Source organism: Podarcis filfolensis (assembly GCF_964270895.1).
Source record: "Podarcis filfolensis genome assembly, chromosome: 3".
Lineage (NCBI taxonomy): Eukaryota > Metazoa > Chordata > Lepidosauria > Squamata > Lacertidae > Podarcis > Podarcis filfolensis.
The window spans coordinates 92,482,595-92,510,537 of NC_139606.1; the positions used below are offsets into that span (position 1 = coordinate 92,482,595).

Below are 27,943 nucleotides of genomic sequence, written 5' to 3' on the forward strand. Positions count from 1 at the left end.
CCTCCCCCCACTTCTGTTGCACCACCTTGAAACATGAGAGATTCTCACTTGTCATGATGTTCAAACCTAGGCTCATGGTATTAACCCTGAACAAACTACAAGCAGTAAGCCAAGACAAAACTTTTGTTTAATGCTCATAGATTTGTTTATTTGAACATCAGGACAAGCCAGACACTTAATTGGTCCTGGGAGCACAGCAGGAGTGCGAAGAGCAGAATGAGAACTTTTCAGCAGCATGCACCAGCAAGTTGTGCATTCACATTGAACAGTAATTTGTTTTTAACTGTGGTTTAAAGTGATGCTGATATCAAGTCAAAGATTTACTTGAATTCAAAATCCAGATGTGTTACCTCAGAGAGCTCTACAGAATGCAATGTGATGACTTCTTGGAAGTTCTCCAAAGACTTCTGCGCTTCTGTGAGCTGTGAATAGAAACAAAAGTGGCATACATATTGGACTTGAAAACAAAAGATTTATACTGACATTACATTTACTGAGATGTATAAGTACGTAAACTAGTTAAGCTGGCTTTCAGGTTACCGGCAACCTAATATAATTTATTTCAAGTTCTGTAATGAAACCCAGTTACAAAGATAGGTTCCTTACCCCCTAAAGAAAGGAGCAGCATACCATAGATACCTAAACACATTTACTAGTCTCAGAATAAGAAAGGATACATATTGAGCTGGAATACTGGCTCATATTGCGTCAGGAGCACATTCATAAATAGCCTTAGACAAACAAGTCACTATTTCTCAGTCTCACCAACACAGTATGTGAATACTACTAGCCTACCTTATAGCACTGTTGCAAGGACTGAAATAAGCTCTATGAAGTACTCTGAATGCTGCAATGTGCTAAATAAATGTTAAGCGTTATCAGTATGCTTAAGTCAAAACAAAAAAAAAAATTTCCTTCCAGTAGCACCTTAAAGACCAACTAAGTTAGTTCTTGGTATGAGCTTTCGTGTGCATGCACACTCGCCTGGGGTCCACCAGCACCCACCATCGCACTGCGTGGCCAAGGAGAGGTGGCCAGGGAAGGGTTGTGCCTGGCTGATTGGCCTGCTCTCTGCCACCCTCCTCCTAGGCCTGCTGCAGCTGTGGCTCCAGCACTGCTGGGATGCTGCCAGGTCCGCCAAAGAGTGCCAGCCGCAGGTCCCACTGGGAGCTCACTGAGCTGAGAGGGCAAACAGAGTAACCAGCAGGCAAACTCTGTAAGAAGCAGCCACCACAAGGGTGCAGGGAAGGCCACCTGTTGCCTCTCGCACAACGCCCACAAGGTGGGTAGTGGGCGCAATCCTTGCCTTGCCCCAGGTGCTGGCAACGCATGCTATGCCACTGTCTAAAGGGCTGTCACATGGAAGATGGAGCAAGCTCGTTTTCTCCTTCTCCAGAGGCTAGGACCCAAACAATGGATTCAAGCTATAAGGAAGGAGATTCTGACAGTAACAGCTGTTCGACAGTGTAAAGGACTTTTCAGAAGGTAGTGGGCTTTCCTTCTTTGGAGGTTTTTAAGCAGAGCTTGGATGGCTATCTCTCATAGATTCTTTAGCTGAGATTCCTACATTGCAGGGGGTTGAACTAGATAGCCCTGGGGGTCCCGTCCAACACTACAATTCTATAAATGTTGTAAGATTATTTACTTAAAAGTTACCATTAATTCTCCTGACTATTTTACCTTCAGAACATAGGAGAAATATTGAAAATAAAGCTTGGAGGCATGAGTGTAGATAGAACATTCCAGGGAAAATTCTAAGGATGTGTGGCTGACGAGAACCATTTGTGTGGATTCCAAAGCAGTGAGGGCCCACATCACACAAAAATGGTCAGGTTTCCAAAACCCAATGGAAAATATGAGTTACTGGACTTTTCAATCGTAAGTGCTGACATTTAAATATTAAACAGATTACAGAATTTAATGTCAAATTGAAGTAAAAAAAAGTTCATCTCTTCAAGTGTTCATGAAGTTCTCAACCACCACCACCTTTCCAAGGAGCTTAACCACACTCTCACAGCCAGTAGCAAAGTAGGAGAATTTGCTTACTTGTTTCTGTTTCTCTGAGTAGTGCTCTTTCTCAGTTTCTAGCATGGTGTGCAATTTTTTCACTCGCTCGTCTAACAGATGGTTTGTTTCTTTAAGCCCCCTGATTGTGTCCTGTTAACAGCAATGGAAAGATATGTTTATTTTGTTTAAATATTTTAAACATCTGTCATAAGAATAAAATCCTTGTTTCATACCTTAAGCCCTGTAGCCTCATCTGAGAGATTTGTGTTTTGTTTCTGGGCCTCGTTCACAGCTTCTTTTGCTGCTTTTATCTTTTTAAAAGAAAACAAACAAACATGGAAAGTAGAAACTTAATATTAATTTCATTTTTGATATCCCAAATTATGATCTTCCCAATTATACCACTAAAAGAGAGTAGAGGACACGCACATTTTAGATTATCCAAACACTGATATTAAATTTTTAACTTCAGAATAATAAAGACATGCAGACAGCACAATACCTTTTGATCATATTCCGACATCTTTTCTAAGATTTCTGTCTTTTCTTTTAAGAGAGTTTTAATTTTTTCTACAAGTTGTTTTTCTGTCACTAGAAAAAAGAAAATTAGGGACAAATGTGGAGCATTTTTCTGTAGAACTGGGCTACTCTGCTAACCCTTACACATCACATGTACCTCAACAATTACAAACAAAAAATGCCCCAACATGGCTCCCACCCCACAACACTGATGTCAGCTGCTGAAAATGGTAAGCTTAGACATCACAATATATCATGGATCTATCATTCAACTTAGATTCAGTTTCCCTGAACTGGGGCTGCCAACTCCAGTGTGCATGCAGTTCACTGGAAAAAGGGCTCTTTCCCCACCCTGGAGATCTTCTATTAGGCTTCAGTGTGAAGCTCCTGCATTTTATGCTAACGGACACACTGCATTATGACCCTTTTGGGGGACTCAAGGGGAAGGTATTCTTCATACTGAAACCTATTATGTCAAAGCTCCAGTGAGGTAGTGTGGAAAGACACATTCAAGATGCACTGGAAAGAGTTAGGCAGACAGTACAAAGGGGGCTATGGGAAACAGGCAGGATTCAAAGGCCTGTATACGCACCAAAGCTTCTCAAGCCTTCCTTTCTCACTGCTTTCCCTACCCTCTCAAAACAAAAACCAAACCACCCTTGGGAGATTCTCCTAAGTAGAATCCAGCACAGCACAAAGGTGTAGAGACAGACGTGGTAGTTCCCATGAGTCCAGGAAAACACCTGAGGGACAGGTACATGTAATCTTTGGATTACAACCTGATCTCCCCAGACCAACAGAGTAAAGAGCAGCCAGAATACTGAAGTGTCCAAATGGCTCTTTATACATGTGGTATTAAATAATAAATTCTGATACTAAGTGCTCAAAGTTATATTAAGCAATAAAGCAATCCTGCCATACAATCGGCAATATCGCAAGGAGAAAATATTCCTACCTTGATACATTCTACTCTTTACCTACAAAAGGAATGGATAAAAGACAGCATTATGAGAAAGATTATGCCATTTTATTAATGCCATCAACAATGAAAAGTAAATGGTTGTCAATAACCACTCCAATAAATATCAACACAAGCATGGTTTCCATTGCAAGTATCAATTTACATTATGCAAGCAAGCTTCTAATAAAAGCTTTTAGGTTCTGCTTCAAAGTCAGGCCAAAGTTCTGGTTATGTAACTACTGTGTGGGTACAATTAAAAGCATTTGATTTTGAAACTAAAATAAAAGAACAACAAGTACCAGTTTGAAGCTTGCCTGTCAAGCCTTCTATCATTGATGTTGTAATTTGAGGCAATAATAAACTTGCCATACAAATTATTATAGAAACTTCTCCCTTTATTTTGAGAATGTTGACCACTGTCCATATTATCAGTACTGAAACTGTCTAGCAAGGATCCATCTTTGACATTACTATTTATTGTTCAATTTTAACATTGGATTTAGCAACTGCAGAACAGTACGTTTCCAGTAAGTGTCAATGTGGCACTTTTGACACAAATGTTCAGCACTGACTTGTTTTCTGTTAAAACACTTCATTAAAAAGTATTTAAAATAAATTTATGTGCTTTACTGTTGAAGGTAGAAATATTTGACACCAAATATTGAAGCCTGAAAGACTTCATAATCATAACTGTCAAAGCTCGGCCAGATAACTAAACATCAGTATACTGTATCCAACCTTGAAAATAAACTTACGGATAGACAAGTTCTCCACAAGAAAATGGCAAGTGTAGCAAATCCCACAAAGGCAGTAATAATAATGGGCTCCCAAGGAAGTCCATGGAAGTCAGGACCAGGCTGCATGTCTTCAGGTAGTGTTGAAACCAACTAAGAAAAAAGTTGGCAAATTTTATTTTTCTTAAAAGCTGTCAAGTGAGTACATATTTAGAAAATGCACCAAACTCATAGGAAAGTTTACACAGAAGAATGTCCACTAATTTCAATGGGGTCAACTCCCAATTGTGTCTCATATGCCTGTCAAGCTTCATCCTTACAACCAAAAATTATAGCCTAATCATATGCACACAGACCAGAACAGAAAGGACTTAATGTAAAGTATGACAAAATCTAAGGGGTTCTCTCACCAAAGATAAGGCAGCTTGAGCTGGGTTGTGGGAAAGGAATTCACAAGCACTTCCCTCTGTTCTGAATTTGCTTAAAGAAATTCTAATTTTTGATTCTTCCAACAACAACAAAATCAATATTCCCTGTTACTGTTAACTTTTGGATTTATTCTTCTTCTTCAACAACAACATCCTACACATTTAAATTTAGCCAAGTTAAACCTAACATTATCTTAAGTCTAAATCCCTGATGACTTTCAAGTTGTTGGTTTTCTTAAATTATTCCTCATTAGAATTTCAATGTATATATATACTTAAAAATTCAGAAAGTAAATTTCAGAACCCATACTTTACTAAGTTTTGAAGTTGTGTGTTGAATCAAAGGTATGTATGTTGAATTAAAGCTGTTGGATCCTTGATAGCCTGCTATTACACCACACATTTACAACATCTTGTTATTGAGAGTTACACAAGCTTTCAGTTTCATTCCCAGAAACCTTTGCATCACTAGGTGTACTGATACGCAGAAAACAGGGGGTGGAGTGGAGAAACTAGGACTCTGTTCACACAGAACTCAAAACACAATTATTCCAGGTTCCTATGTCACTATAGATCTTTCCACACAAGAAGAATTAGGTATTTGTCATACTGAAACCTATGACACATATAGCAATACAGGATCTATGTGATCTCTCTCCCAAAACATATAGACACAAACAAGAAAACTTTACTGAAATGTGCATAATTCTAATTTATGTTTTCTAGAATCGTTTGCAAAGTGGAAGGGAAGGATGCCCTATTTATTTCCCGGAAGAGTCTGAGGTTACATGATACAGGAGCATGAGGCTTCAGAGCCACAAACATTTACAAACAACTCACTGTAAAATGGGGGGCTGGGACGAGAGAAAGCAGTCAAGATTCAACTTTAGGGCCATTTACTGAACCCTCGAAAACTGTCTGATCTCCTTTATGCTCCTAGCTCCTGTGAGCCCACGAACTTGCAAGAACCACGAAAGCTGATCTAAACAGGTTTATCCCCACTGGAACTCTGCATTCTGCAAAAGCCATTTCAGGGCACAACTTGTTTGTGGGCTGTGCACGCGTTTTAAAAACGGCATTACATTCCCCACCCCCAGCACCGGACCGGCGTTTGTTAAATCTTTCTGCCGATCCACATCTGCCCTGCGAAAGTGGGTGGAGAGAGAGAGGCAAGGAGTAAACAAAATCCTCCTCTGTCGTTTCCTCGGTCGCATGGAAACCCACGTTTCCCCTTCTCCCTGTGTCATCTCTAGCACTAGTTTCACCTAGTTTCTCCTCGCAATGTCTCTAAAGGCCCATCGGGTTACTTTCACCTCCACCCGCCTCCCTCGGCCGCCGCCACGGTCCTTTCCCCAGGTGCGACGGAAGCCCCCAACGGGTGCTCGGAGCCGTTAAAATATGAAGAGCCCTGGAAGGCGGACCCCCTGCGAGAAGGGGGCGACCAGAACCCCTGCGACTACAACCCCTCCCCCTCCTGGGACCCCGCCGAGATTCGCCCCTTGCCTGGCCGCCAGCCCCCGGCTCACCTCCAGCAGGCGGCCCGTGAGGGAAGCGTAGCCGCGGGACAGCGGCCCCAGGAGAAGCGCTGCGCCGCCACCGGGGGCGCCGGGAGGACTGACGGACTCCATATGGGGAGAGGTGGGCGGGGAGAGACGCTTGCCACTATCTGAACGGGAAGGAGGCGGCGGCGGCGGCGGCGAACTTGGCCCGTTTCTCCCTGGCCGTTGATACGGCGCCTGTGTTCCCCGCAGGGACACGTCACCTCGCGCTGACCCTCGAGCGACCCCGTGACGTCATCGGCCCGTGCCGGCAGGTCAGGGGGAAGGAGATTCCGGAAGGGAAGGTGGCCGCGCCGGGTCCTTGCCGGAAGTCGGTGAGGGCGGGCAGGGCGGGAGCAGCGGTGACAGACCGGGACGGGTGCTGTTGGCTTGGCAATGGGGTGGCAGCACGTTCCCGCGGACTCTGACTCCCGAAGGAAAGCGCTGTAGCCGTTCACTTGATACGGGGAGCGGGAGTTACAGCGAGAGCACGGCTGGAGGCGACCACAGGCCTCAGCTCCTCAAACGGCACTGGTTTAAGTTACTTTGGAGGCAAAACTGTTTGGCTTCAAGAGCAAGCGCGTACCTTTTACGTTCAGGTGTGTGCAAAAGGGGCGGGGGGAACCACCTATTTGTATATAACGGGTAGTCTAGAAGAACAGGCAATGAAGGCTCTTTTTTTGAGCAGGAGAGCAGCATGGGTGTTCCTACTGCTGGTTTTAAACAACTAAAAATCATCGCCATGCATGCTGCTTTTCTCATAATGGGTTCCAGGTGTGTGTTTGCTGAAATCTTTTAAACATGCTTGAACAGCAGTCAACTATCACTGAAATTACAGTGGTACCTTGGTTTTTGAACATAATCCGTTCCGGAAAGTTCTGAAAGGTTTGAAAACCGAAGCCTCAATACAGAAGCTGTGTGACATGTTTGACTTCTGAGGCGTGTTTGAAAACTGAAGCATTTACTTCTGGGTTTACGGCGTTTGAAAACTGAAATGTTCATCAATGGAGACATTTGAAAACCAAGGTACCACTGTCTTTGAACATGCTTCTGTGTGAACGTGGTTCGGACTCGGTTGCAAGCACACTTGGGTGCATAAGGCTGCAATCCTTTGTATTTCTACATGGGAGGGATCTCAACCGAACCACAGTGGGACTCACATATGCACAAGATCAGGCAGCTGCATACCCTTCGACTTGCTTAAACTTCTTTACAAATTTTAAATTAAACATGTATTTAGACATTAACACCACACTGATTATATACACCATTACATAGGTACTCACAAGCTCTGTGAAGGGGCGCATATTTTCCTTTGCTGATAAGATAGCACTATCCAAGGCAGCAGGTAAATGTGGAGCGGTAGAGTCTGCATCTGATGGATTACTACTCTCTTCTGTGGCATCATCCTTAGCATTAATTATACCTTAGGTTAAAAAAAGTTCCATATATTATTTTCACTAAATGTCTTCAGCAAAAAAAAGCATCTTAAAGACAAATACATTTCTTTTGGCATAATTATTAACACATTTATCTTCTGTTGTACATCACCCACATTCCTTCAGAAGAAGGGAGAGTCATAAATACATAAATAAAAGCAATAAAAACTGGTCACAATTCAGACTAGTTCCTTATATTTCACAAGGATATGATCTCACCATTTACATTTATTTTACATTGTGTGTGCATTACACATTGAGGAAGACACTTCATGCAAGTAGGGTCTAGTCCAAAAATATGCAGGAAGAGGCAATCAAAATTTATCAATTACTGTATATTTGTTCAGAGGCCCTACTTAAGTCTTAATTTAAGTGTATCCCAGGACACAGCTACATTAGTGAAGAAAAAGCGTTTTATATGTGTTATAACACTGTGACACCAGATGGCACTGTGGAGTTCCGTCTTTCCCCAACGTGATTTCCCGCTATGAGGTTTACAATGCATTTTGCTGAAACTTTTTTTTTTTATGTGTCTAGATCGAGCCCCAGACCTGTACATCTCAATATTGCAGCTTGTTTACTCATTAGTCAATCTGAGTAAGTCTTGAAATCCATGGGACTTACTTTTGAGTAAATATATGCTGGCTTGTGCTGTAAGTGCACATACTATTGCAACCTAACAACATGATCCTAAGCATACAGTGGTGCCCCGCAAGACAAATGCCTCGCAAGACGCAAAACCCGCTAGACGAAAGGGTTTTCCGTTTTGGAGGTGCTTCGCAAAACGAATTTCCTATGGGCTTGCTTCGCAAGACGAAAATGTCTTGCGAGTTCCTGCGGGGGTTTTTTCCTCCCCCCCCCCCTTTTTCCCAAGCCGCTAAGCCGCTTAACAGCTGATCCGCTAAGACGCTTATCAGCTGATCTGCTAAGCCGCTAATAGCGCTAATCCGCTAAGGCGCTAATGGGCTTGCTTCGCAAGAAGAAAAAACCGCAAGACGAAGAGACTCGCGGAACGGATTCTTTTCGTCTTGCGAGGCACCACTGTATTCACTAATTAGTAATTCTTATGTCCCAGTAAATGTCTTTAGAATTGCAGCCTAGTGGGTTAAGTCAGTTCAAATACACTACTGATTCACTCATAATCCAATACTGTCATCATACCACAATTTAGAGAAAACTTTCTAAATCTAAAGAGATTTGTCTGTAGAACCTTACTTATATGCAGATACATTTTCTCTGTTGATGACCATAATTTTAGAAGATCTTGTCTGCTGAATTGTTGACTTGAAAATGGTGAAAAAAATGGTGAAAAAATCACCACTGATTATCTTACACTAGCATATCAAGGTAGGATTTCTATAACACAGGTTCAAATTCTGAGCCCTCTGTGCATCTCTTGTTTAAATGGAGAAAATGGCATATGTACAGAGGGATCTGTCATTTCTACAGAAATGAGCAGGAGCTCATCTGGATGGGAGAACTCCACATGCACCAGAAGCTTCAATCATAGTAAGTTGCTTAATTAAGGTGTTGACTTTAATTTCATAAGTAATTTCATTCATGGCTGAGTCGGAAGAACATGAGACTCTTAATCTCAGGGTTGCAGGTTCAAGCCCCAGCTTGGACAAAATATTCTTGCATTGCAGTGGGTTGGACTAGATGACCCTTGTGGTCCCTTTCCAACTCTACAATTCTATGAGAAGTTTTTATATTTTTCTTTGTAAATATGCCTTTGGGCATTAAAGGTAAAGGTACCCCTGCCCGTACGGGCCAGTCGTGACTGACTCTGGGGTTGTGCGCCCATCTCGCTTAAGAGGCCGAGGGCCAGCGCTGTCCGAAGACACTTCCGGGTCACGTGGCCAGCGTGACAAAGCTGCTCTGGCGAGCCAGCACCAGCGCAGCACACGGAAACGCCGTTTACCTTCCCCCTATAAAGCGGTACCTATTTATCTACTTGCACTTAAGGGTACTTTTGAACTGCTAGGTGGGCAGGAGCTGGGACCGAAAGATGGGAGCTCACCCCGCCGTGGGGATTCGAACCGCCGACCATACGATCAGCAAGTCCTAGGCGCTGAGTTTTTACCCACAGCGCCACCTGCCTTTGGGCATTGGAAATCTTTAAAAACCTAGACAATAATGTCACCAGCAAAATATACCATTTTGAATATAAATATGCCTACTTTATAGACTTCATTTGGTATGCTTCCTTTAAAAACTACATTGCTTTTTGTTAAGAGAAAGAAGTTAAATAACAACAGTTATCAAAAAGGTTACCTGGAATGATGTCCGTCTCCATTCCTGAATCAATTGATATAAGAGTCGTATCCGCAATTGGCAATATTTTGTCACTGTCAAGGACACCCTTGATTTCTGTTTCATCCGAAGGTCCAGTCTTTTCCAAAATATCCCTATGTTCTTTTGGTTCATCTGGGTGAATAATGTCTTCCTTTGCTGTTGACATCTGTTCCAAATCTCGTGGTAACTCTTGATCAGGGTTCTCTACAGGGCTTTCTATAGAATGTCTGTCATGCTCAGTTTCCTTTGCATTAGCTACAGTGAACAGAAGTATATATTTTAGTTAGGTTATACACCTGCCAGCACCTTGCCTACTTCTTAAATTAAATTTCACATTTTTCTTTGTTTGCAAATACATTACTTTCATTTCAGTAACTCTGAATTAGGAATTTCTATAAACATTTTTTCAGAATACAAATATTAGTAATATGAAACACTTTTTTTCATAGGAATGGCCACTATCCCCTGCAGGACTTGTGAACTTTTGTTAATTTATTCTGTTTTTTATCCTGCCTTTCTTACATCATAGAACTCAAGGGACATATACACTTTCTTCTGTGCAGGCCAACTGACCAGCTTAGCTTCAGCAACATTGCTGCATATTGTTGTTTCAGATTGACCATTTTGAATAATTCTAGCTTCCGTTTTAAATAAATTTCCAACTAGAGAGATAAGCTTAAATGTTTAAGAACTGACCAACAAACAGCCAGCATATATTCAGCCTTAGGATTTTTACAGGCCGTTGTCAGGACTTGCCAACTCAAAATATTTCCGCTGTTTAACATTTGTTCCTCAAAAGGAACAAGTGAAACATTTCCAATGGTTATGGATTAGCAACCAAAACTTCAACATGGATATGCAGATTATATGAAGCTGGAAATGCAGTCCATTTTCAGTGGGGCTTTCAAGACTGATCAAACTTTCAATCTTTATTTATTGTCTTAGTAGCACAGAATACAAATTACAATTGTCTATCCCAAGGTTGGTAAACTAGTGGTGAAACAAATATATGGTAAAACTTTTTGTCATCAAGTTCATTCTTAAGAGTTTGAAATTTTAATAAATCATGATATTCCACAAATTAATGCTTCATCTTTCATGTTCATTTTGAATGTAGTAAATATATAATAATCAAACATTTTAAGAACATATGCTCTATAATTATTAAGTTCTTACTGCCAGATAGTGCCAGCTGAGCAATTGTGAAGGTGGTCAATTTGTGTGGCAAAATATGCATGCAGGCCCCAGACCACTGTCTGGGGAACAGAATGACCTCATTGCTAATATGACAAGCTGGCTTATCCTATTAGAGACTTTCTAGGTAAAAATGAAGTTCTCACACTTGGCCTTCACAAGCCTCAAGCCAAAACAAAAAAACAGGCTAGTTCTAGGTGTGGTATTTTTATTTATTTTTTTATGTCCCACTTGTCACACTAAAGTCCTTGTGAGTGGTATTCAGCTAAAGTTTTGCTCAGAGTAGACTAATTAAAATTAATTGACCTAATTTTGTCATGTTTATTAATTTCAGTGGGCCTTCTCTAAGTAAAGCTCAGTTGCATACTATTCTGTATCCCTTCAGACTGCAGGTGGGGTGTCACATTTGAATGCAAAATAAGCTCCCTCTGCGTAGGTACACAGGGTATTTCCATCAAGGCTTTCAACATAAAGCACATTCAACTCCATTCTAAGTAAAACACCATGATTTAAATCTGGAAATAGTTTGTTAAATTCACTGAGCAATTAATCATTTTGATTCAGAGTTCATCAGCTGTCTTAAAAAGTTTCCTCAGCAATTATCCTAGACAAGGGTTCGAGAAACACTTTAAATAAGTTCAGCATCAAGTTTGCAGGTGCCTATGCGTCAAGGGTTTCTGGCATATTTTGTAGCCCTGTCAATAACTCAAAATATAGCACAATCCTACACAAATCTTCTCAGAAGTAAGTTCCACCAAGTCCAGTGGGTCTTATTCCTAGGAATGCATAGGACTGCAGACTCAAGACTTACCTGTAATGGATTCACTAGAGTCCATCCCAGATTCCGGAAGAGAGGCAAGTGGAGCACTCTCGCTAACTGGAGAGTATTTTTGCCTTAATGAATACATTAGTTCCTGGATGTCATCCATTAAGGCAGCTTCGTCATCAAACAAATCAATTTCCTTGATCACTTCCTCTTTATTTTCTTCCTCCCTGGAATCTAAAACTTTGTTCAGAACATCCAGAATATTAGACTCTGAAGATTCAAGGATCCGGTCCAATGCCTCTTCAGTGTCTGCATGGTTATCAGTGTGTTTCTGAGCAAACATCAGCTCCAACTCCATGTCATGAAACAAAGATTCTATCCTGAAGATATGTTGCGGTCCAAGATACTTTTGGATACGTGCAATACGTTTTTCATCAAGAAATTCTTTCATTATATTGAGCTGCCTCACAGACTCACTGTACTCTGGCTCTGCAGCTTCATTTGTTTTTTCTGAGACCTCTTGAGGCCCAAAGTCATCACTGGAACGCTGGTGCTCTGTTGAGGTCTGTAACTCTTCATGAAAGTCATTCTTGTGTTCTAACTCAGAAGTATTTATTTTATTTGACATTATTTTATCATGTATATACTGGGTTTTTTCCTGAAGCAGAGAATTTTTCACTTGAGGCTCCACTTCCTCCTGATTTACCTTTTTGATTTCCTTCCTCTCGCTCAGCTGAGAATCTTTATTTATTTGTATTCCTTCCTGTGCCTCATTCCAATCTTCCGTGCCATCTTTCTTGGCCTGCTCAAGTGTTGTTATTGCATCTTCTCCTCTTGCATCAACAGGATTAGCAGCTCTTGAAATAGCACCATTTGGCATTTGCAACTGAGTGGTACCACTTTCAGCCTCTGACGTGAAACTTTGTTCATCTGCAAGTCTCTCTTTAGACAGTTTTGCGCTCGCTGCATTTTCATCCTGTAGTAACTCCTCTTCTAGTACTTCAAGGAAATCATCTTCTTCAGCATCTAACTCCACAGGCTTAAGTTCTTCCGTGTTTTGCTGAGTAAGGTTTCTATGTTGTGTAACTTGCGGGGATTTTTCTATAATCAATTTCTTCTCTTCTTCCTCCTTTTTTAAATCCTGGGTTACAGTTTCTTGTTCAGATTGGACAACAGGCACTTCAGCATCTTCCTCTGTGGGAATGCTTTTCATAGCAGAGTCATTTGACTGCTTCGTATTACTGAGCACCTTCCCAAGTTCAAGATCTTCTCCATCTTGCTTTGTTTTGCCTTCCAAAAGGTCAGAAGCGCCCAGTTCAGGTTGAGATTCATTTGTTAGTTCTTCCACCAAGTGTGGTACAATGTTCATTGGCTGTTTACCATCGCCATCTTTTTTGCCTATTTTTTCCCATAAAGTTTTGTGTTTTGTATCATTTTCTAAGCTATCTTCAATGTGACCATCTCTTGTTTCCTTTTCTTTTATTTTATGAAGAGAAAGGCCTTCTGGGTCATCTTTGATATCACCTAGGGGTGGTTTTAAATGTTTTTCCTTAGCTCCCATGGATGCTTTAGGCTGCCGGCCACCTCCATAATTAGAAAAGGCACCAAAATCATGTGTAGAAGTGCTTTGCAGTTCTTCTATGGTGGGTTCAACTTCAGCTTTTGAATACTCTTCTTCGTAGTCCTGAGTTTCATGTTTTTCCCCCTTAGGGTCCCCAACATCTACATTATGTATCTTCTTTGTAATCAAATCATTTTCTGGTATGATGCTATCATCTTCTGCTGAAGATTTTGAATCAGCTAACACATCTGTATTTTCCTTCTTGCTGATTAGGACCACTTCATCATTATCTTCATCATCTTCCTCCTCCTCCTCCTCCTTGTCTCCATCAGTTTCATCAACTGTTCTTTCACCTCCACTGACAATTGCAAAAAATTTATCGCCTAAATTTGTTAGTAAACTAGAGTCATCTTTTTTCTCATGAACAAATCTTCCTGCAGCTTCCGCAATGCCATCGTCAAGGTCACTAGTTGCTGATTCATAAACCCCATCAGATGGCATCTCTTCAGCTTCTGGGTCTTCTGATGATTTTGTTTCTTCTGTAAAAGACAGCAAAGGGATTTCTTCAGACTGCTCCTCAGGTTCTTCAAGCTTCTCTGTATCGTAAGAGTCAATGCCCAGATCTTCGCTGAAATCATCATCTAGAGGTGTAACAAGGCTAGTCGTCTCATCATCAGACACAAGGGCATCTGCAGTTGAGCCAAGTGTTGTTTTCAAGTCTTCCAATACTTCGTGTTGGCGTAGATGTGTGTCAGTGCCATCATCTTCGCCTCCATTATCTGATTGTTTAGCTTTGCCCTGAGATACACTAAAGTTTTTGGCACTTTCATATTTTGGCACTTTTAATGTTTCTTGCAGCATTTCTTCTGAAGGCTGATGTGCACTTTGGTCTCCCTGAGGATTGTCTGTGTTACTATTTACAGTGAGGTCCTTGCTCTTGGAATCAAGAGCTCCCTCTACATTCTCGTTATTTTCAAAAATAAAATTGTCTTTTTGACCCATTTTTACATGGTCTTCACTGTCGACTTCCGAGCCCACTTCAGAACCATCAGTCTCTGGTTCTACTGACACTGTATGCTCATCACCTTCTGTTTCCTCTTCCTTTTCAGTTTCTAGCTGAGCTTCAGCATCACTAGCCACCATGTCCTCTGATAATTTTAAAAGCTCTTCTGCGTTATAATTGTCAAAATCATCCTTGCCTCCATTAAAGCAAACAAAGTCTGTTTCCTGAAAGAAAATAAATAATCTTAGTTACTTAAAGAAATAATTTATCTTCTAAAATTTACTACTATATTGTCATCTTGCTTTAACCTAGCTGAAATTTAGATTTTAATTGTTCCTACTAAGATCCACAAGGGAGTCATCTATTTAAAATGGATAGTAAGAACTCCTTTAGATTTTGAACAAGTTTAGTGCTACAATCCTGTGCCTGCTTCCTTGGAAAGAAGGCTTTATGGACACAGGCATAGGATCAGGTTGTACAGAACAGAAACCCTGATAAATTGTGATGTACCAATTGCACAATGGATTTTGCTTATGCAACCAGGACTTCCCCTTCCTCTACTCCCCACTCCGCAGCCTCCCACAAAATCTGCTCCAGAAGACTGGGGGCCCTCCAGAGCAGGGTTGTTGTTGCTGCTGCTGCTGCTGTTGTTTTAGTGTGTGGGAGGCTGCAGAGGGGAAGGGGGAGAAGTTTTGTCACTTGTGCTGGTGTGATCCTGGATCTCAAACAGAGGAATTTATTGGTCTAAAATACAGAGAATTTTGTTGCTGGAGAAAATATTTTAAAGAACAGCTTTTCTTCTTTTTCTATCTCAATCTGCCCTTTCCCCTTCTTCTCCTGGGTTCATTTATATGGTCTGTTTTTAAAGTGAGCCCTTTAAAAGACATGGATTTATCCATGCATATTCCTGAGCCTTGAGAATTGAATAGTGTGTAGATCAAAAGAAACTTGCAAATAACTTACATCTGTTGGCAATTCTAGTTCTTCATAGGTATAAATGTGATTTATCTCAAGTAAATCCTTTGGGAAATATCCAAATTCATTTCCAACCTGAGAGGAAAACAAGGAAATAGAAGGGTCAGTATAAGAAATGGTTTGGTTTCGTTTTAAGAATTTGTGCCTGTTTAGAGGCAACTTTGCTGCGAATGCATAGGAGTGGCATTTGCAGTGCATCAGAAGAACTGGTCATGATACTTGGCACGTCAGTTTCCGGCGCTGTGGGTTAAACCACAGAGCCTAGGACTTGCCGAGCAGAAGGTTGGCAGTTCAAATCCCCACAACAGAGTGAGCTCCCGTTGCTCTGTCCCTGCTCCTGCCAACCTAGCAGTTCGAAAGCATGTCAAATTGGAGTAGATAAATAGGTACCGCTCTGGCGGGAAGGTAAACGGCGTTTCCGTGCGCTGCTCTGGTTCGCCAGAAGTGGCTTAGTCATGCTGGCCACATGACCTGGAAGCTGTACGCTGGCTCCCTCGGCCAATAAAGCGAGATGAGCACCGCAACCCCAGAGTCAGCCACGAATGGACCTAATGGTCAGAGGTGCCTTTACCTTTTTACCATGGCCCCCTTAAACCATGGGTACGCAAACTAAGGCCCCGGGGCTGGATCTGGCCCAATAGCCTTCTCAATCTGGCCCACGGACGGTCCCGGAATCAGCGTGTTTTTACATGAGTAGAATGTGTCTTTTTATTTAAAATGCATCTCTCGGTTATTTGTGGGGCATAGGAATTTGTTCATTCCCCCCCCCCAAAAAAATATAGTCTGGCCCCCCCACAAGGTCTGAGGGAAAGTGGATTGGCCCCCTGCTGGAAAAGTTTGCTAACCCCTGCCTTAAACCCTAATATAATGGGGGTCAGGAATACAGAATAAAACAAGTTTTTATCTATTTGAAATAATACAATAAGTTTAAATGTCAGCTACTATTAAAAAGGCATTATTTGAAATTCATCCAAATAGGCACAGTCATAGGCCACATACCCTAAAGTTTGAAACCATCAAGCATTAGGGGTCAATAATAGTTTGAGGCATCTGGTATATGCAAATGCTTTGCCTCAGCTTCACTGGGAATGTGAAGGAAATATATGGTTAGCAAAGCAGTGAAACATCAACGCCTAGATACAGAATTTCGCCACTTCAGCTTAGAGCACTGCAGAAAGGTATACAGTAGTACCTTGGTTTACGAGCTTAATGCATTCCAGAAGTCCATTCTTAAACCAAAGCGTTCTTAAACCAAGGTGTGCTTTCCCATAGCAGCGGGAGACTCAACTTACACTCAACAGGAAGCAGAACATGTTCTGCTTCCCAGGCAAAGTTCACAAACAAAAACACCTACTTCCATGTTTGCAGCATTCTTAATCCAAGTTGTTCATAAACTAAGCTGTTCTTAAACCAAGGTACCACTGTATTAGATTATTAGTCAAACTCCAGAAAAAAATAGTTCTAAGTCTTGCTGAAATATGGGAATGGCACTCTCACTAGTGCATATTTATTTGGAGGTTCCTTTAATGGAACTTGCTTTCAACTTATGGAATTTACTGGGACCTTTGATCCACATTTGAAGCATACTGTGGGCATAGGTGTGCCCAACTTCATCTAGATTGCATTCTTCTTGCCTGGCTCAAAAGCTGATGTTTGTCTTTATTTCTTGTACTTGATTATTCTGTATTTAACAGTGTATATTCAGCACCATACTCTTCAGAAATTAAATGTAAAAACCAACAGGCATTGTGGTGTGATGTTTAAAGCATCTTTGCACTTTTACATTTGATAGCAGCCAATGGAAAATAATTGGGATCACAATCACAGGTGGAGAGAGGGGTTAAATCTTCCTTCCCCTGGTGCAGTCTTCTCCCCTGAAGCTGCAATTTACATTGGCAGGAAAGCTCTAATTTGGTTCTGAGAGACAGGCCTCAGAGGTAGAAGCCATTCTTACGTTGTCTAAAACTGGGAGAGCATCAATTGGGAGAGTATGGCTGGAATTTCCAGCTTCTATACAAGCAAAGAGAAAATATGAATTTTGCATAAACAAAGCAGGTTTTTTCCTCCCATCCTACTTTGCTCTCCTTGAAATCCATTTTCTACCATTAAATATAACAATAATGAGATGTTTTCATTGTTCTTAAACCTAGCATGAAATAAGTTACTTCCTAACAAATAGCATATTTGCAGAATAAGTTATGGTTTGTAGGCCAACATCACATTCAAAATGCCCTTGTGATATTCTCTTATTTTCAAATACTCCACCACCACTCTGCAAACATTTCCCAGTATTTTAAAGTCTATACTTTAAAATTTGACTCCTTGCTATTGTTTAAATTATTCACACTCAACACGTATTTCAGTAAAAATCATTAATTCCACACAAGATGCTACTCTAGTAAAATGCAAACTATGGAAGGAAGCTAAATCTCTCATCCTAAACGTGGTGACTAGAGAGTAAGTCCCACTGAACACAGAGGTGCTTATTTCTGAGTAAACATGCATAGGCATGCACTTTCTGATTTTATCCCAGCTTACTGCTTTCTAGAAAAGATTCACACTTCTGCTCTCATTCACTTCTTACAACTGTTATCAGGAAGCCAATATTAACAGCGGAGAATTGCTACAGAGATTAGATAACTGAGGCATTTAGAAACTGGCAGAACACATTAAGTAAACAAACGCTAAAGATAATGTGCTCAGTTAGAATGCACTCCATGAGTGTTGCCCCTTTCCTAAATATCCTGGTGGTTTTATTGCCAGGAAAACATCCCAGATATTTACTAATATAATTAAATGGACCACTTCCTGGCTTCAAATAAGTTAGTAAAAGTTGAGAGCAGGTGATTCAGATGTCTTTTCATAGCGCTTGAGAAATATATTTCCAATTTCTCGATGCCAGATTCATGTTTTTATTATTACAGTGGTACCTCGGGTTAAGAACTTAATTCGTTCTGGAGGTCTGTTCTTAACCTGAAACTGTTCTTAACCTGAAGCACCACTTTAGCTAATGGGGCCTCCCACTGCCGCTGCACCGCCGGAGCATGATTTCTGTTCTTATCCTGAAGCAAAGTTCTTAACCCAAGGTAATATTTCTGGGTTAGCGGAGTCTGTAACCTGAAGCGTATGTAACCTGAAGCATATGTAGCCCGAGGTACCACTGTATTATTAAGGAGTCTGCATCAAACTCTTAGATGCCAGGCCTACGAAGAGATGGAAAAACAATGCCACACAGTTCTTGGCTGAAAGCATCAGCATCATTTTTGCATGCAGTTAAACCAGGGATTCATCTGGTTATCTGGCTTATAGGATGGTACAGTAAAATAAACATCTGTCTAGTATATAATACTCTTCTATGAACAAACAGAATGCTAGCTGGATATGTTATTCCCTTTGTTCAATATTTATTCTTAAATATTAGTGCAAACTAACATCCAAAGTCAAGGTTGCACAATAGGTGTTCTTGACATGGACTGCATCTTTTTTGTAGCCGGAATGGACAATTTTTCCGTATTAACTTTGTAATCAGTTACAAAGGATTTAAGATATTGTACTGTACTCTCACCTTGACCTTTGCTGAGTTACCTTAAACTTATTATTGTATACAGCTGTTTGCATGCACATTAATTTGGCTAATGTGGGGGTGAACTTTTTAATTATTTCTTTTGTTTAAAAACTTGAGGCTCTAATTACCCAGCCTTTTGTTTCAGAGCCAGCCCTCTCAAGTCTTCATATTTTGTGTTTATAAAGCGCTGGCAAGCCTGGAAACAGATGCCTCCTAATTATCCAGGTTATTTGTGGCACAGTAATGTCAGAGGGGAATTACTGGAAGAACACAATGATTCCATTCTGCCACTTTCACTGCATGCAGTGCTTTTCCTGTTTCAACTGTGCAACTTTAATTGGACTCTATTGCCGGCTGAGAGTCTGTTGTGCCATAATCCCACTTGTGTATTCCAGTGAAAGCAGCACCTCCTGGTAGCTCATGGTGTTGTAATGGCTCATAGTGGCAGACTTTCCTTTACAAAGGGAAAAAAATTATGCTCAGCATGCTACGAGGAATTCGTTCAACCAGACAAGTCTGTGTAAGGGGTGGGGGACAGCCAGGTACACTTTTCCTTGGCCTCGGAGGGCTAAGTTGCCTGCAGGAGCCCACCAGGGCCCTGCCAGATTTTTGCTGTCCTGCCAACATCCTAGGCCTCTGACAAGCTCTGCACAGGCCTGCAGTCAGAATACCCAACTTTAAGGGACTGTTCATTTGTTATTTAGCAGTGACAAATTATAGCCTAGTAGGTATCTATAAGTCTATCTTACTTCTCCTCTGACATCTCATTGCAAAGAGGAAGTAAGATTTGAAGTAAGGTCTATCATGTTTACTGAAAGCCACCATCACCTTAACAGAGGCCCCAATCTAGTGAGTAGTACTTAAGATCCATTGGTTATTGTTAGTTGCTGTTAACTTGTCCCATTCATTTCAATAGAAACCTAGGAAGCAGCCTTATACCGAGTAATGCAAAAACAAAACAAAACGTTCCTCAATGGAAGCTACTGACATTAAATGTTCTTCTGAAAGGGAAATTTACCCACAAGAATGGGATTCAAGACCAGTGCTCCTCATGGTATAGGAGTAGGAAAGAAAGTAACTAGAGCTTACTAAATTGGGAGCACAGAGAGAGTTGTGAGTTTAGCTGAACTGGAAGCATCTTGGTGATTGTGATATGTGTCTACACTGTTGCTATCTAGGAATCTAATGCAAATAGTTTTGTTGCCTCACTTGCTTCCAATAGGCTTTGCTTGTAGAATTAAAAAATAACAAGTCTCTGATGCTCTCTCATGCAGAGGAAACTTAAAGGCTGTAGGAGTACCCTTTGAATTCTCAGCAAAGTGTGGAGTACTTAATGAATATGTTTTAAAATGCACAGAGCAATGTCAATGAAAATACCTTTAAACGTCTCTGCAGGAAGCAGGGAAAGAAAGAAAGAGTAATTAAAATGTTAGTTGAATACCACCACATATCTCTTCTGGTAAGTTTTACTCAGAGTAGACTCCCTGAAAATAATGGACCTAACTTAGTGATGTTCATTAATCTCAGTGGGCTTATTTGTGAAAAAATCTTAGTTGAATGTCACCCATACAGTTTTTCCCCATTTGTGTTAGATGTGGAGATTGAACCTGGGCTCTTCAGCATTCAAAGCAGTTGATCTGCCACTGAGCTAGGGCCCTTAAATAGGATTAAAGTGTGTATGCCCCTGTATCCAAGCCATTGTTAGTTCTTTTGTGTTGTTAGTGTACCACATTTTTAGAAAGCACAATTTATGCTCCCAATATGAAACAGATGAGATCCTTTATCAGGCTCCAGAATGCAATTAAAATATTTCTCTTGTGCAATACTGCCTTTGCGGTATATCCTTCAAATTTTTTCAGGACCAAATTGCAGATTTTGTAGTTGTAAGATTCACCCCAAACTGCTCTCCATTTCCCGATCATGGGGTAGGGGAGAAATTACAGGGTCCCAAAATCTGTTCCTCCCATGGAGACACAATTCTGAATGGACAAATGGCAGAGTAAGAGAGGGTTAAGCAGTACACAATGCTTTTCAGCAAAAGTTGATGGCAGAAACAGATAGGTAAAAGTAACATGCAATTGTGGGCAATATATACTTAGTGGCTCAAGTCATTTTCAAAATAAATGCTACCATTAAACAAAAACAAAAAAAACCCTTGCAAATGTGGTACAGTAATACACGCCACAAAAGAAGCATTTTTTCAATTGCAAATGATAATTTACCAATGGACTCTCCTTCCTTGGAGGTTTTTAAGCAGAGGTTGGATGGCCATCTGTCATGGATGCTTTAGCTGAGATTCCTGAATTTAACAGTTACCATTAACCCCCTGACTATTTACCTTCTGAACAAAGGAGAAATATTTAAAATAAAACTTGGAGGCATGAGTGTAGATAGACCATTCCAGAGAAATCTCTGGGACTGAGAAGAGTCATATGTGTGGATTCCAAAGCAGTGAAGGCCCACATCATGCAAAAATGGTTCCAAATACCCAGTGGAAAATATGAGTTACTGGACTTTTCAATCATAGGTGCTGACATTTAAATATTAAACAGAATTTTAAGTCAAGTTGAAGCAAAACAACAACAACAACAACAACAAAAAACACCTCATCTGTTCAAGGGTTTGTGAAGTTCTCAACCAAAACCACCTTTCCAGGGAACTTAATCACACTCTCAAACATGCAGCTCTACAATTCTATTATAAGTAAGAGGAATCTGCTGTCTCGCTTGAGTGATCTGGTAGATTTGCATTTACTCAAAGTTTTCTGAGTCAAGGCAGAATCTCTTCTGCATTAGAAGCTGATGGTGTGCTATTTCTAGTGCAAAAAAACAACAACTGCAGAGGTGGTGAGTTTAGCTGGATTGGAAGCAGCTTGGTGATTGCATTGCCTCTTTGTAAGCATTCATTTACTTCCAATAGGCTTTGCTTGTAGAATTCAAAGTTAACAAGTCTCTTATGCTCTCTCATGCAGAGGAAACTAAAAGGCTGTAGCAGTATCCCTTGACTTCTTGGCAAAGTGGGGATTATTTAATGAATATGTAAGATAACATACTGTAACACAATGTGAAAATACCTGTGAACATCTCTGGGGGAAGCAGCGAAAGAAAGAAAAGAAAAATTAAAATGTTAGTTGAATACCACCCCATGTCACTTCTAATAAGTTTTACTCAGAGTACTGTAGACCCACTGAAATTAATGGACCTAACTTAGTCATGCTCATTAATTTCAGTGCGCCTTCTCTGAGTAAAGCTTCACTGAATACCACCCATACTGCTTTTTCCAATTTGTGTTAAACCATATAAAGTACTTAAAAACTTACACTTCCAGCCCAAAGCTCATGTGTTCTCCCGGTTAATTTATAATACACGTACACCGATTCACCTTCTTTAAAATCTACAAAACGGCAATCTGGGCCTTTAAAATCCTTCACTGCTTTCCCTCGACACATTAGCACTGTTGAAAGAAAATGAGAAAAAAATGGCAAAGTAAATAAAGAGCCGTTTTCTCAACAGAAAAGGAAACCTGTCTATAACTTGCAGTCCATGTGTATGAAACAATGTAGCCCAGGAATGAGAATTTATGGCTGGTGAAAATCTGGTATCGAACTTACTTTGTGTCTTAAAATGTTGGTTAAGGCAATGAAAGGACATAATGAGGTTTCAATGTACATTTTATTGAAGACGTTTCTCCTGGAAAAATGTAATAGACTCCATTAATATATCCCAGTATCACAATCCTTCACTATGCCCCAAAGGCATGTAGTCATATGCATTATGTACCAGGGTGCTATTTGTTTATTTATTAAATATGTCTGTTATTAGCTTTATGCGAAAAAGAAATCTCAAACCAACAAAGTAAACATAAAATCAATTTAAAACTAAGCTTAAAACAAAATACAATACAAAGTTCCTAAAAAGTTCATCCAGTAATACAATAAGAGGAACAAGTCCTGTACCAGCCACTCCACTAAAATATGAGCACAACACTAGATGTTAATTTAACCACAAAAACTGAGTGTTTCCTAAACATTGACAATGAGGATGCTAAGTGTGTTGCCCTGTGAAGAGCATACTGGGTTGATTTTGTTAAAAAAATAAAACCTTGATATTGCACATTTGTTTCAATTTAAGTTAAATTAATTTATTTGGGAAAGAAAGGCAGAACAAATATATTTTAATAAATAAACAAAATCAATGGAAAGGATTCCAAATTCTATTTTATAATTCACAAAAGCTTATCTTTGAAAGGTGATGTAGGTCCTTCTACACATGCATGAGCACACACAACTGTATAGTTAGTTTAACTGAATAGTAAAGTCTACATTTTTAGTCTAGGAATGTCAAACCAACAGCACAAATGTATGCATGCTTACTTGAAAATAAGTGTCACTAAGTTTAATGGGGGATAGGATCACAGTTTATAGCTGCAATCTTATACTCAAATGTCACACCATTGAACTCAGTGGGACTAACTACCAAGTAAGCCTGCATAGCTACAGGTGAAATCCCTATGCACATTTAACAAGACATAAGGAAGTCATCCTTGCAGTAAACAAGTTGAGGAGTGGGCTGTCAGTAACAAAAATTAAACGCACTGTATCTGAACCCACAAATCTGAAACATCTGAGATATTCTTACAATGAGTTCTGGATCAGAACAATACATTTTAAACAAACAAATGCAGTCATCTAATTAGCTACGAACCACTCAAATAGATGAATATTTCCAAGAAAGTGAATTTCCTATATCAGATTTCTTTGAGTAATTTGATACAGGACAATGAAATGAGAAGAAGAGGAGAATGAGGTCAAGAATTTGCTTCTCCTAAAAAAACAGCTTCTAAAGGATGCAGGTTTGTTTACAAGCAGAAAGGAAGACAAATACTTGATGCTTATTAAAAGCAAATCTTCCTGGTGACAACAGCAGTAGTACAGAGACAGCAGTAAGAGAAACAGGTCCAGCAATAAGTTTTTACTGGGTGATGAATCAGAACCTCCTCTGGGTTAGCCCAAACAAACAAAAACAGCCCATGAAATCATTTGGGGCAACAATTTTTTAGGGTGACAACCACCAAAGTCATGGGCAACAAGAGATGCAGCCTAAGACCCTTCGACACCGTGGGACATCTCAGACTGCGTGGTGGAGCTGTTTCGGTGGGTGGGAGGGATAAAATGTAAAAGGATCGCCCCCCCCCCACGGGCTTCCAGTTAAAGTCAGCAATGTATAAGAAAGAGTAATAATGGTGATCGGGATGATAATTATCGCCGTCTCCACATAGGGAAGGAATAAAGCACGCGCTACTTTACAAAGTAGAAGACAGGTAGCAACCTGCAAGAGCACATTTGACGGGGGGGGGGGTGAGACACTGAGGCAACACTTCCCAGTTTTAGCTCCGCTCCTAAACACCTCATTCACACCCAAAACCCCTCCCCCTCAAAAATAAATCCCACTGTGTTCAATTAAGCTCGGGTGGTGTTTTTTGTTGTTGTTGCAAGTTTCGCTCTGGCACAAGCTAAGAAACCGTGGCAAGTGGGGGCCACCCTGCCAGGAGCAGCGGGCCCAAGGCAACGTGGACGGATATTTAAAATGACAAGGGTGTAAAATGACAGGGGGAGAGATGGAGATCCCCGCCGTCCCTCCAGGGACGTGGGAAGAGCGGTGGGGCAGAAGCACCCTCGCGGCTCTCCCCCCCCCAACCCACCCCACCCTGCGAGGGAGGAGGCGGCCCCCATCCAGAGCCTCTTCTCTGACGCGGCCTCGGAGATGCCGCCGCCGCCGCCGGCTCCTGCTCGGCCCCCTTTGCAAGGGCAGACAGTCGCAGGGACCCGGCGGATACCCGGTCGCCTGCCTCTTCCCTCCCCGCCACTTACTGCTGCACTCGGGGTCGGCGCACCGCTTCCATTCGGCGAAACGGCGGTCCGGGGCCCCGCCGGACTGGGCGGAGGGGGGCAGCTGGGCGCACAGCAAGAGCAGCAGCGGCGGCAGCAGCATCCGCTGAGGCGGCAGGGCAAGGGGCCGCCGCCGCGCCACAGCAGCCATGTTGGGAGTTCGCGAGGCTGCCGGGCTGGCGCCGAAAAAAAAGAAGCGGCGCGTGGGGCGGCCGGGCGGGGGGAAGCCGGAGCAAGACACGTCAGCAGCAGCAAGCAGAGCCCGGCTGGAGAAGGATATGGGGAGGAGGAAGAAGAAGAGGAGGAGACTCGCCCGCTGCCCCAAAGGAGCAGCAGCAGGAGGAGGAGGAGGAAAGGATGGGGGAGAACCACACCCTGCGCGGCGGTGCTTGTCCACAGGGAGGAGGAGGACCAAGAATAGGCTCGCGCGCCCCACTCCTGAGGCAAATGCACCTCTCTCTCCCTTTGCTCGCCTCTCCCGCCACCCCGACTGTATTTTTGTGTGTATGTGTGTGTTCACTTTGCACTCCCCCGTTCTGTATCCGGCAGCACTGCCCGCCCCGCCCCCCGCCGTCAGTGGCGGACAGGCGGAGAAAGACAACAGGTCGGACTTGGGGGACCTTCCCCTGTCAGTGGGGAAACACAACTTCGCTTCCGGCCTTCCTTCAGCGGCTCGCGAAGCCGCCCCGTCTGTTCTCACTAGAGCAGGGTGGGCGCGTGGAGCGAGAGAGCTCCCGTCAGGCCCAGCCTGCCCGCCCGGTGACGAGGGGCCGACGGGAGTTGTAGTCCGCAGGGCCCCGGGATTTTGACGCTTTTGAAGCAGAGGCGCTCGTCTCTTGCGCGCGATATAAATAGTTGGGATTTGTTTACTCTTCCCCCCCACCCCCAGCGCGCCCTCACTCCGCAGTAAGGGTCGTTAGGGTTGCAGTTTTAAAGGCGCAGGAAAATTTAAATTGAAGAAAGGGGGTACGGGGATATGGCGAGTCCTGAGCGTGGGCGTAGCCAGGGGAGGCACTTGCCCCCCAGATCAAGTAAATCAATAAAAATATTTAACTGAGGTCCCCCCCCCCAATATAAATCTGGGCTATGTCCATGGTCCTGAGGTGGAAAAACAGGAAGTGTCATTTCGGACTGCAGAAGGATAAAATCACATCTAACCATAGGAGCCAACTCCTAGGGGCCGAGGTCCCTTTGGTACCCCCAAAATAAAATATTTGAGGGGCTCCCCCCAAGTTAATAGGCATTGCCACTCAAATGGTGTGTGCGTGCTGCATCTTGTAAATCGATTATGCAGGGTGGGGCTTACCTCGGCCTCCCCAATATTTTATTCAAGTTGGCCCCCTGCATCTCACATAATTCCTCCCTATGTACAAAAATCTTCCTGCAAGTAGAAATCTAGCACATAAGGAAGAAGGATAATCCAGAATTGGTGGGGAACTTTTGGCCCCCCAGATGTTGCTGAAGTAAGCAAGTATGGGCAATGACCAGAGATGACAGGACGTGTAGTTTTGCCCGAAGCTTCGTCTACCACCTCATTCTTTCAGCAAGTCATGGACTGTTCCACTTCACCCTGATGTGGAATCTGAATGGCTTCCTTGTGCATTTCACATGAAAAATCACACAGGGTCATTCACTTAAGCTAAATGGTGGGAGATTAAGTACAGACTGTGCTTCTTCACACAGTGTATAGTTCACTTCCATAAGATGTGGTGATGGCTACTAACTTGGATGACTTCAAAAGAGGATGAGACAAATTCATGAATGATAAGACTATCAGTGGTCACTATTAATGATGGCTATATGCTGCCTCCAGGAACAGAGGCACTATGTCTCTTATTACCAGATTAATTTTATTTCTTAAACATTTCTTATTTATCCCAAAGGATTCAATCACATACCAGCAAATTCAGGTTGCACAAATATAGTTGATAAGGGATCTTGTGCAACAAACCCACTTGCCCAAAATACCAGACTTTTTGCAATAAGTAAAGTGATGGGGAAATGCATTGGAAAGCATAGATTAACATTTGTTTTGATGCAACACCATCTAACCACCTCTCAAACAAATCAGGCTGAATGTTCAATAAACAGATAGTCTGGAAGCACCGTCTGTTGCTGTTATTCCTATATTATCTATAGGGAACTAGTTCAAAGTTAGTACTGTACTCCTATATTTCATCCATGTGCGGCAATCTACATGGCTTGAAAAATGTTCAAAACCCCCTTACCATGCATGTGTTTGGCTGTGTTATGTGCAGTATCTGACACCAGTGCCAGTCATCACTGCAGATATATAGTGCAGCTGCATGACGTTTGACTGGGCCAGGACACCTGGTGAAGAACATTCAGATGATGCAGAGAGTTGTTATGTCAGCTTTTTTGGCTAAGACATAGATACAGTATGGTAGCATTGAACACTCCTCTATGTTTTCAGTTTGTTTGCATTAAGGTTATTGCTGGTTTATACATTCACTTTGCATTTGTGCTTAGATTACATTGCACCAGTTGACTGGTTCAATGTGAAACAAGCGTGCTATACAGGAAAATGTATGTTCATCCAGGATTCTAACAAAAAGAAGCCAAGGTTTGCTAGAACTTAACTTGTATCTTAATATGAAAAGGAACATAACAGAATAGGCTAATGATTGCAGTGTAAATGCTTTCATCTCTGCACATTTGGCAGTATGCAGAAGTGGTCTTTTAAGATAATTAAAATATGTAAAGCACACAGTGTCCCTTGTACCAAGCAGCACAGAAAGAATAATAATGATGAACTAGTTGGCTCGCTGAGTGACTACATCAGTAGCCGTCTGTTGTGCTCTTCCAGTTATTGCTACTTTGATATCTGAAATTGCTAACAGTAATCTTTGCCACTAATTACATCAGAAGTGAAGCCGATGTTCTTATCATATACTCACAATTATTGATTTTCATTGCATACTATTCTCTTGTGTACTATCTCACTTTGAGCAAAATAATCAGTGACTATTGCGTGGCTGCTGGAAAACAGAACTGTTCTACTGTTTTTCTTCACCCAATCAGAGGAATTTGAAAGTATGTTAACATGAAAG

At 41.7% G+C, this 27,943-nt stretch overlaps 1 protein-coding gene and 1 long non-coding RNA gene across 6 annotated transcripts in view; both read right to left on the reverse strand.

Annotated features, from left to right (window-relative positions):
- Window positions 1–25,215, reverse strand: part of MIA3 (MIA SH3 domain ER export factor 3) — a 37,454-nt gene extending 12,239 nt beyond the window's left edge. For 4 of the 5 annotated variants that reach the window (XR_014545795.1, XR_014545796.1, XM_083604754.1 and 1 more), the window contains exons 1-12: window positions 24,855–25,215; window positions 22,305–22,438; window positions 15,409–15,495; window positions 11,927–14,669; window positions 9,901–10,176; window positions 7,474–7,613; window positions 4,243–4,374; window positions 3,482–3,503; window positions 2,510–2,598; window positions 2,241–2,318; window positions 2,047–2,157; window positions 351–422 (exon numbers count right to left, since the gene is read on the reverse strand). Coding sequence is in view for 3 of the 5 variants with exons in the window: in XM_083604754.1 (XP_083460880.1) it covers window positions 351–422; window positions 2,047–2,157; window positions 2,241–2,318; window positions 2,510–2,598; window positions 3,482–3,503; window positions 4,243–4,374; window positions 7,474–7,613; window positions 9,901–10,176; window positions 11,927–14,669; window positions 15,409–15,495; window positions 22,305–22,438; window positions 24,855–25,023 (4,053 nt within the window). In the remaining 2 variants the exon portion in view is untranslated. The other variant, XM_083604755.1, reaches the window with a different exon arrangement.
- The window catches only part of LOC310758937, a 140,399-nt gene that overhangs the window by 13,759 nt on the left and 98,697 nt on the right, over window positions 1–27,943 (reverse strand). The gene's annotated exons all lie outside the window — the stretch shown is intronic.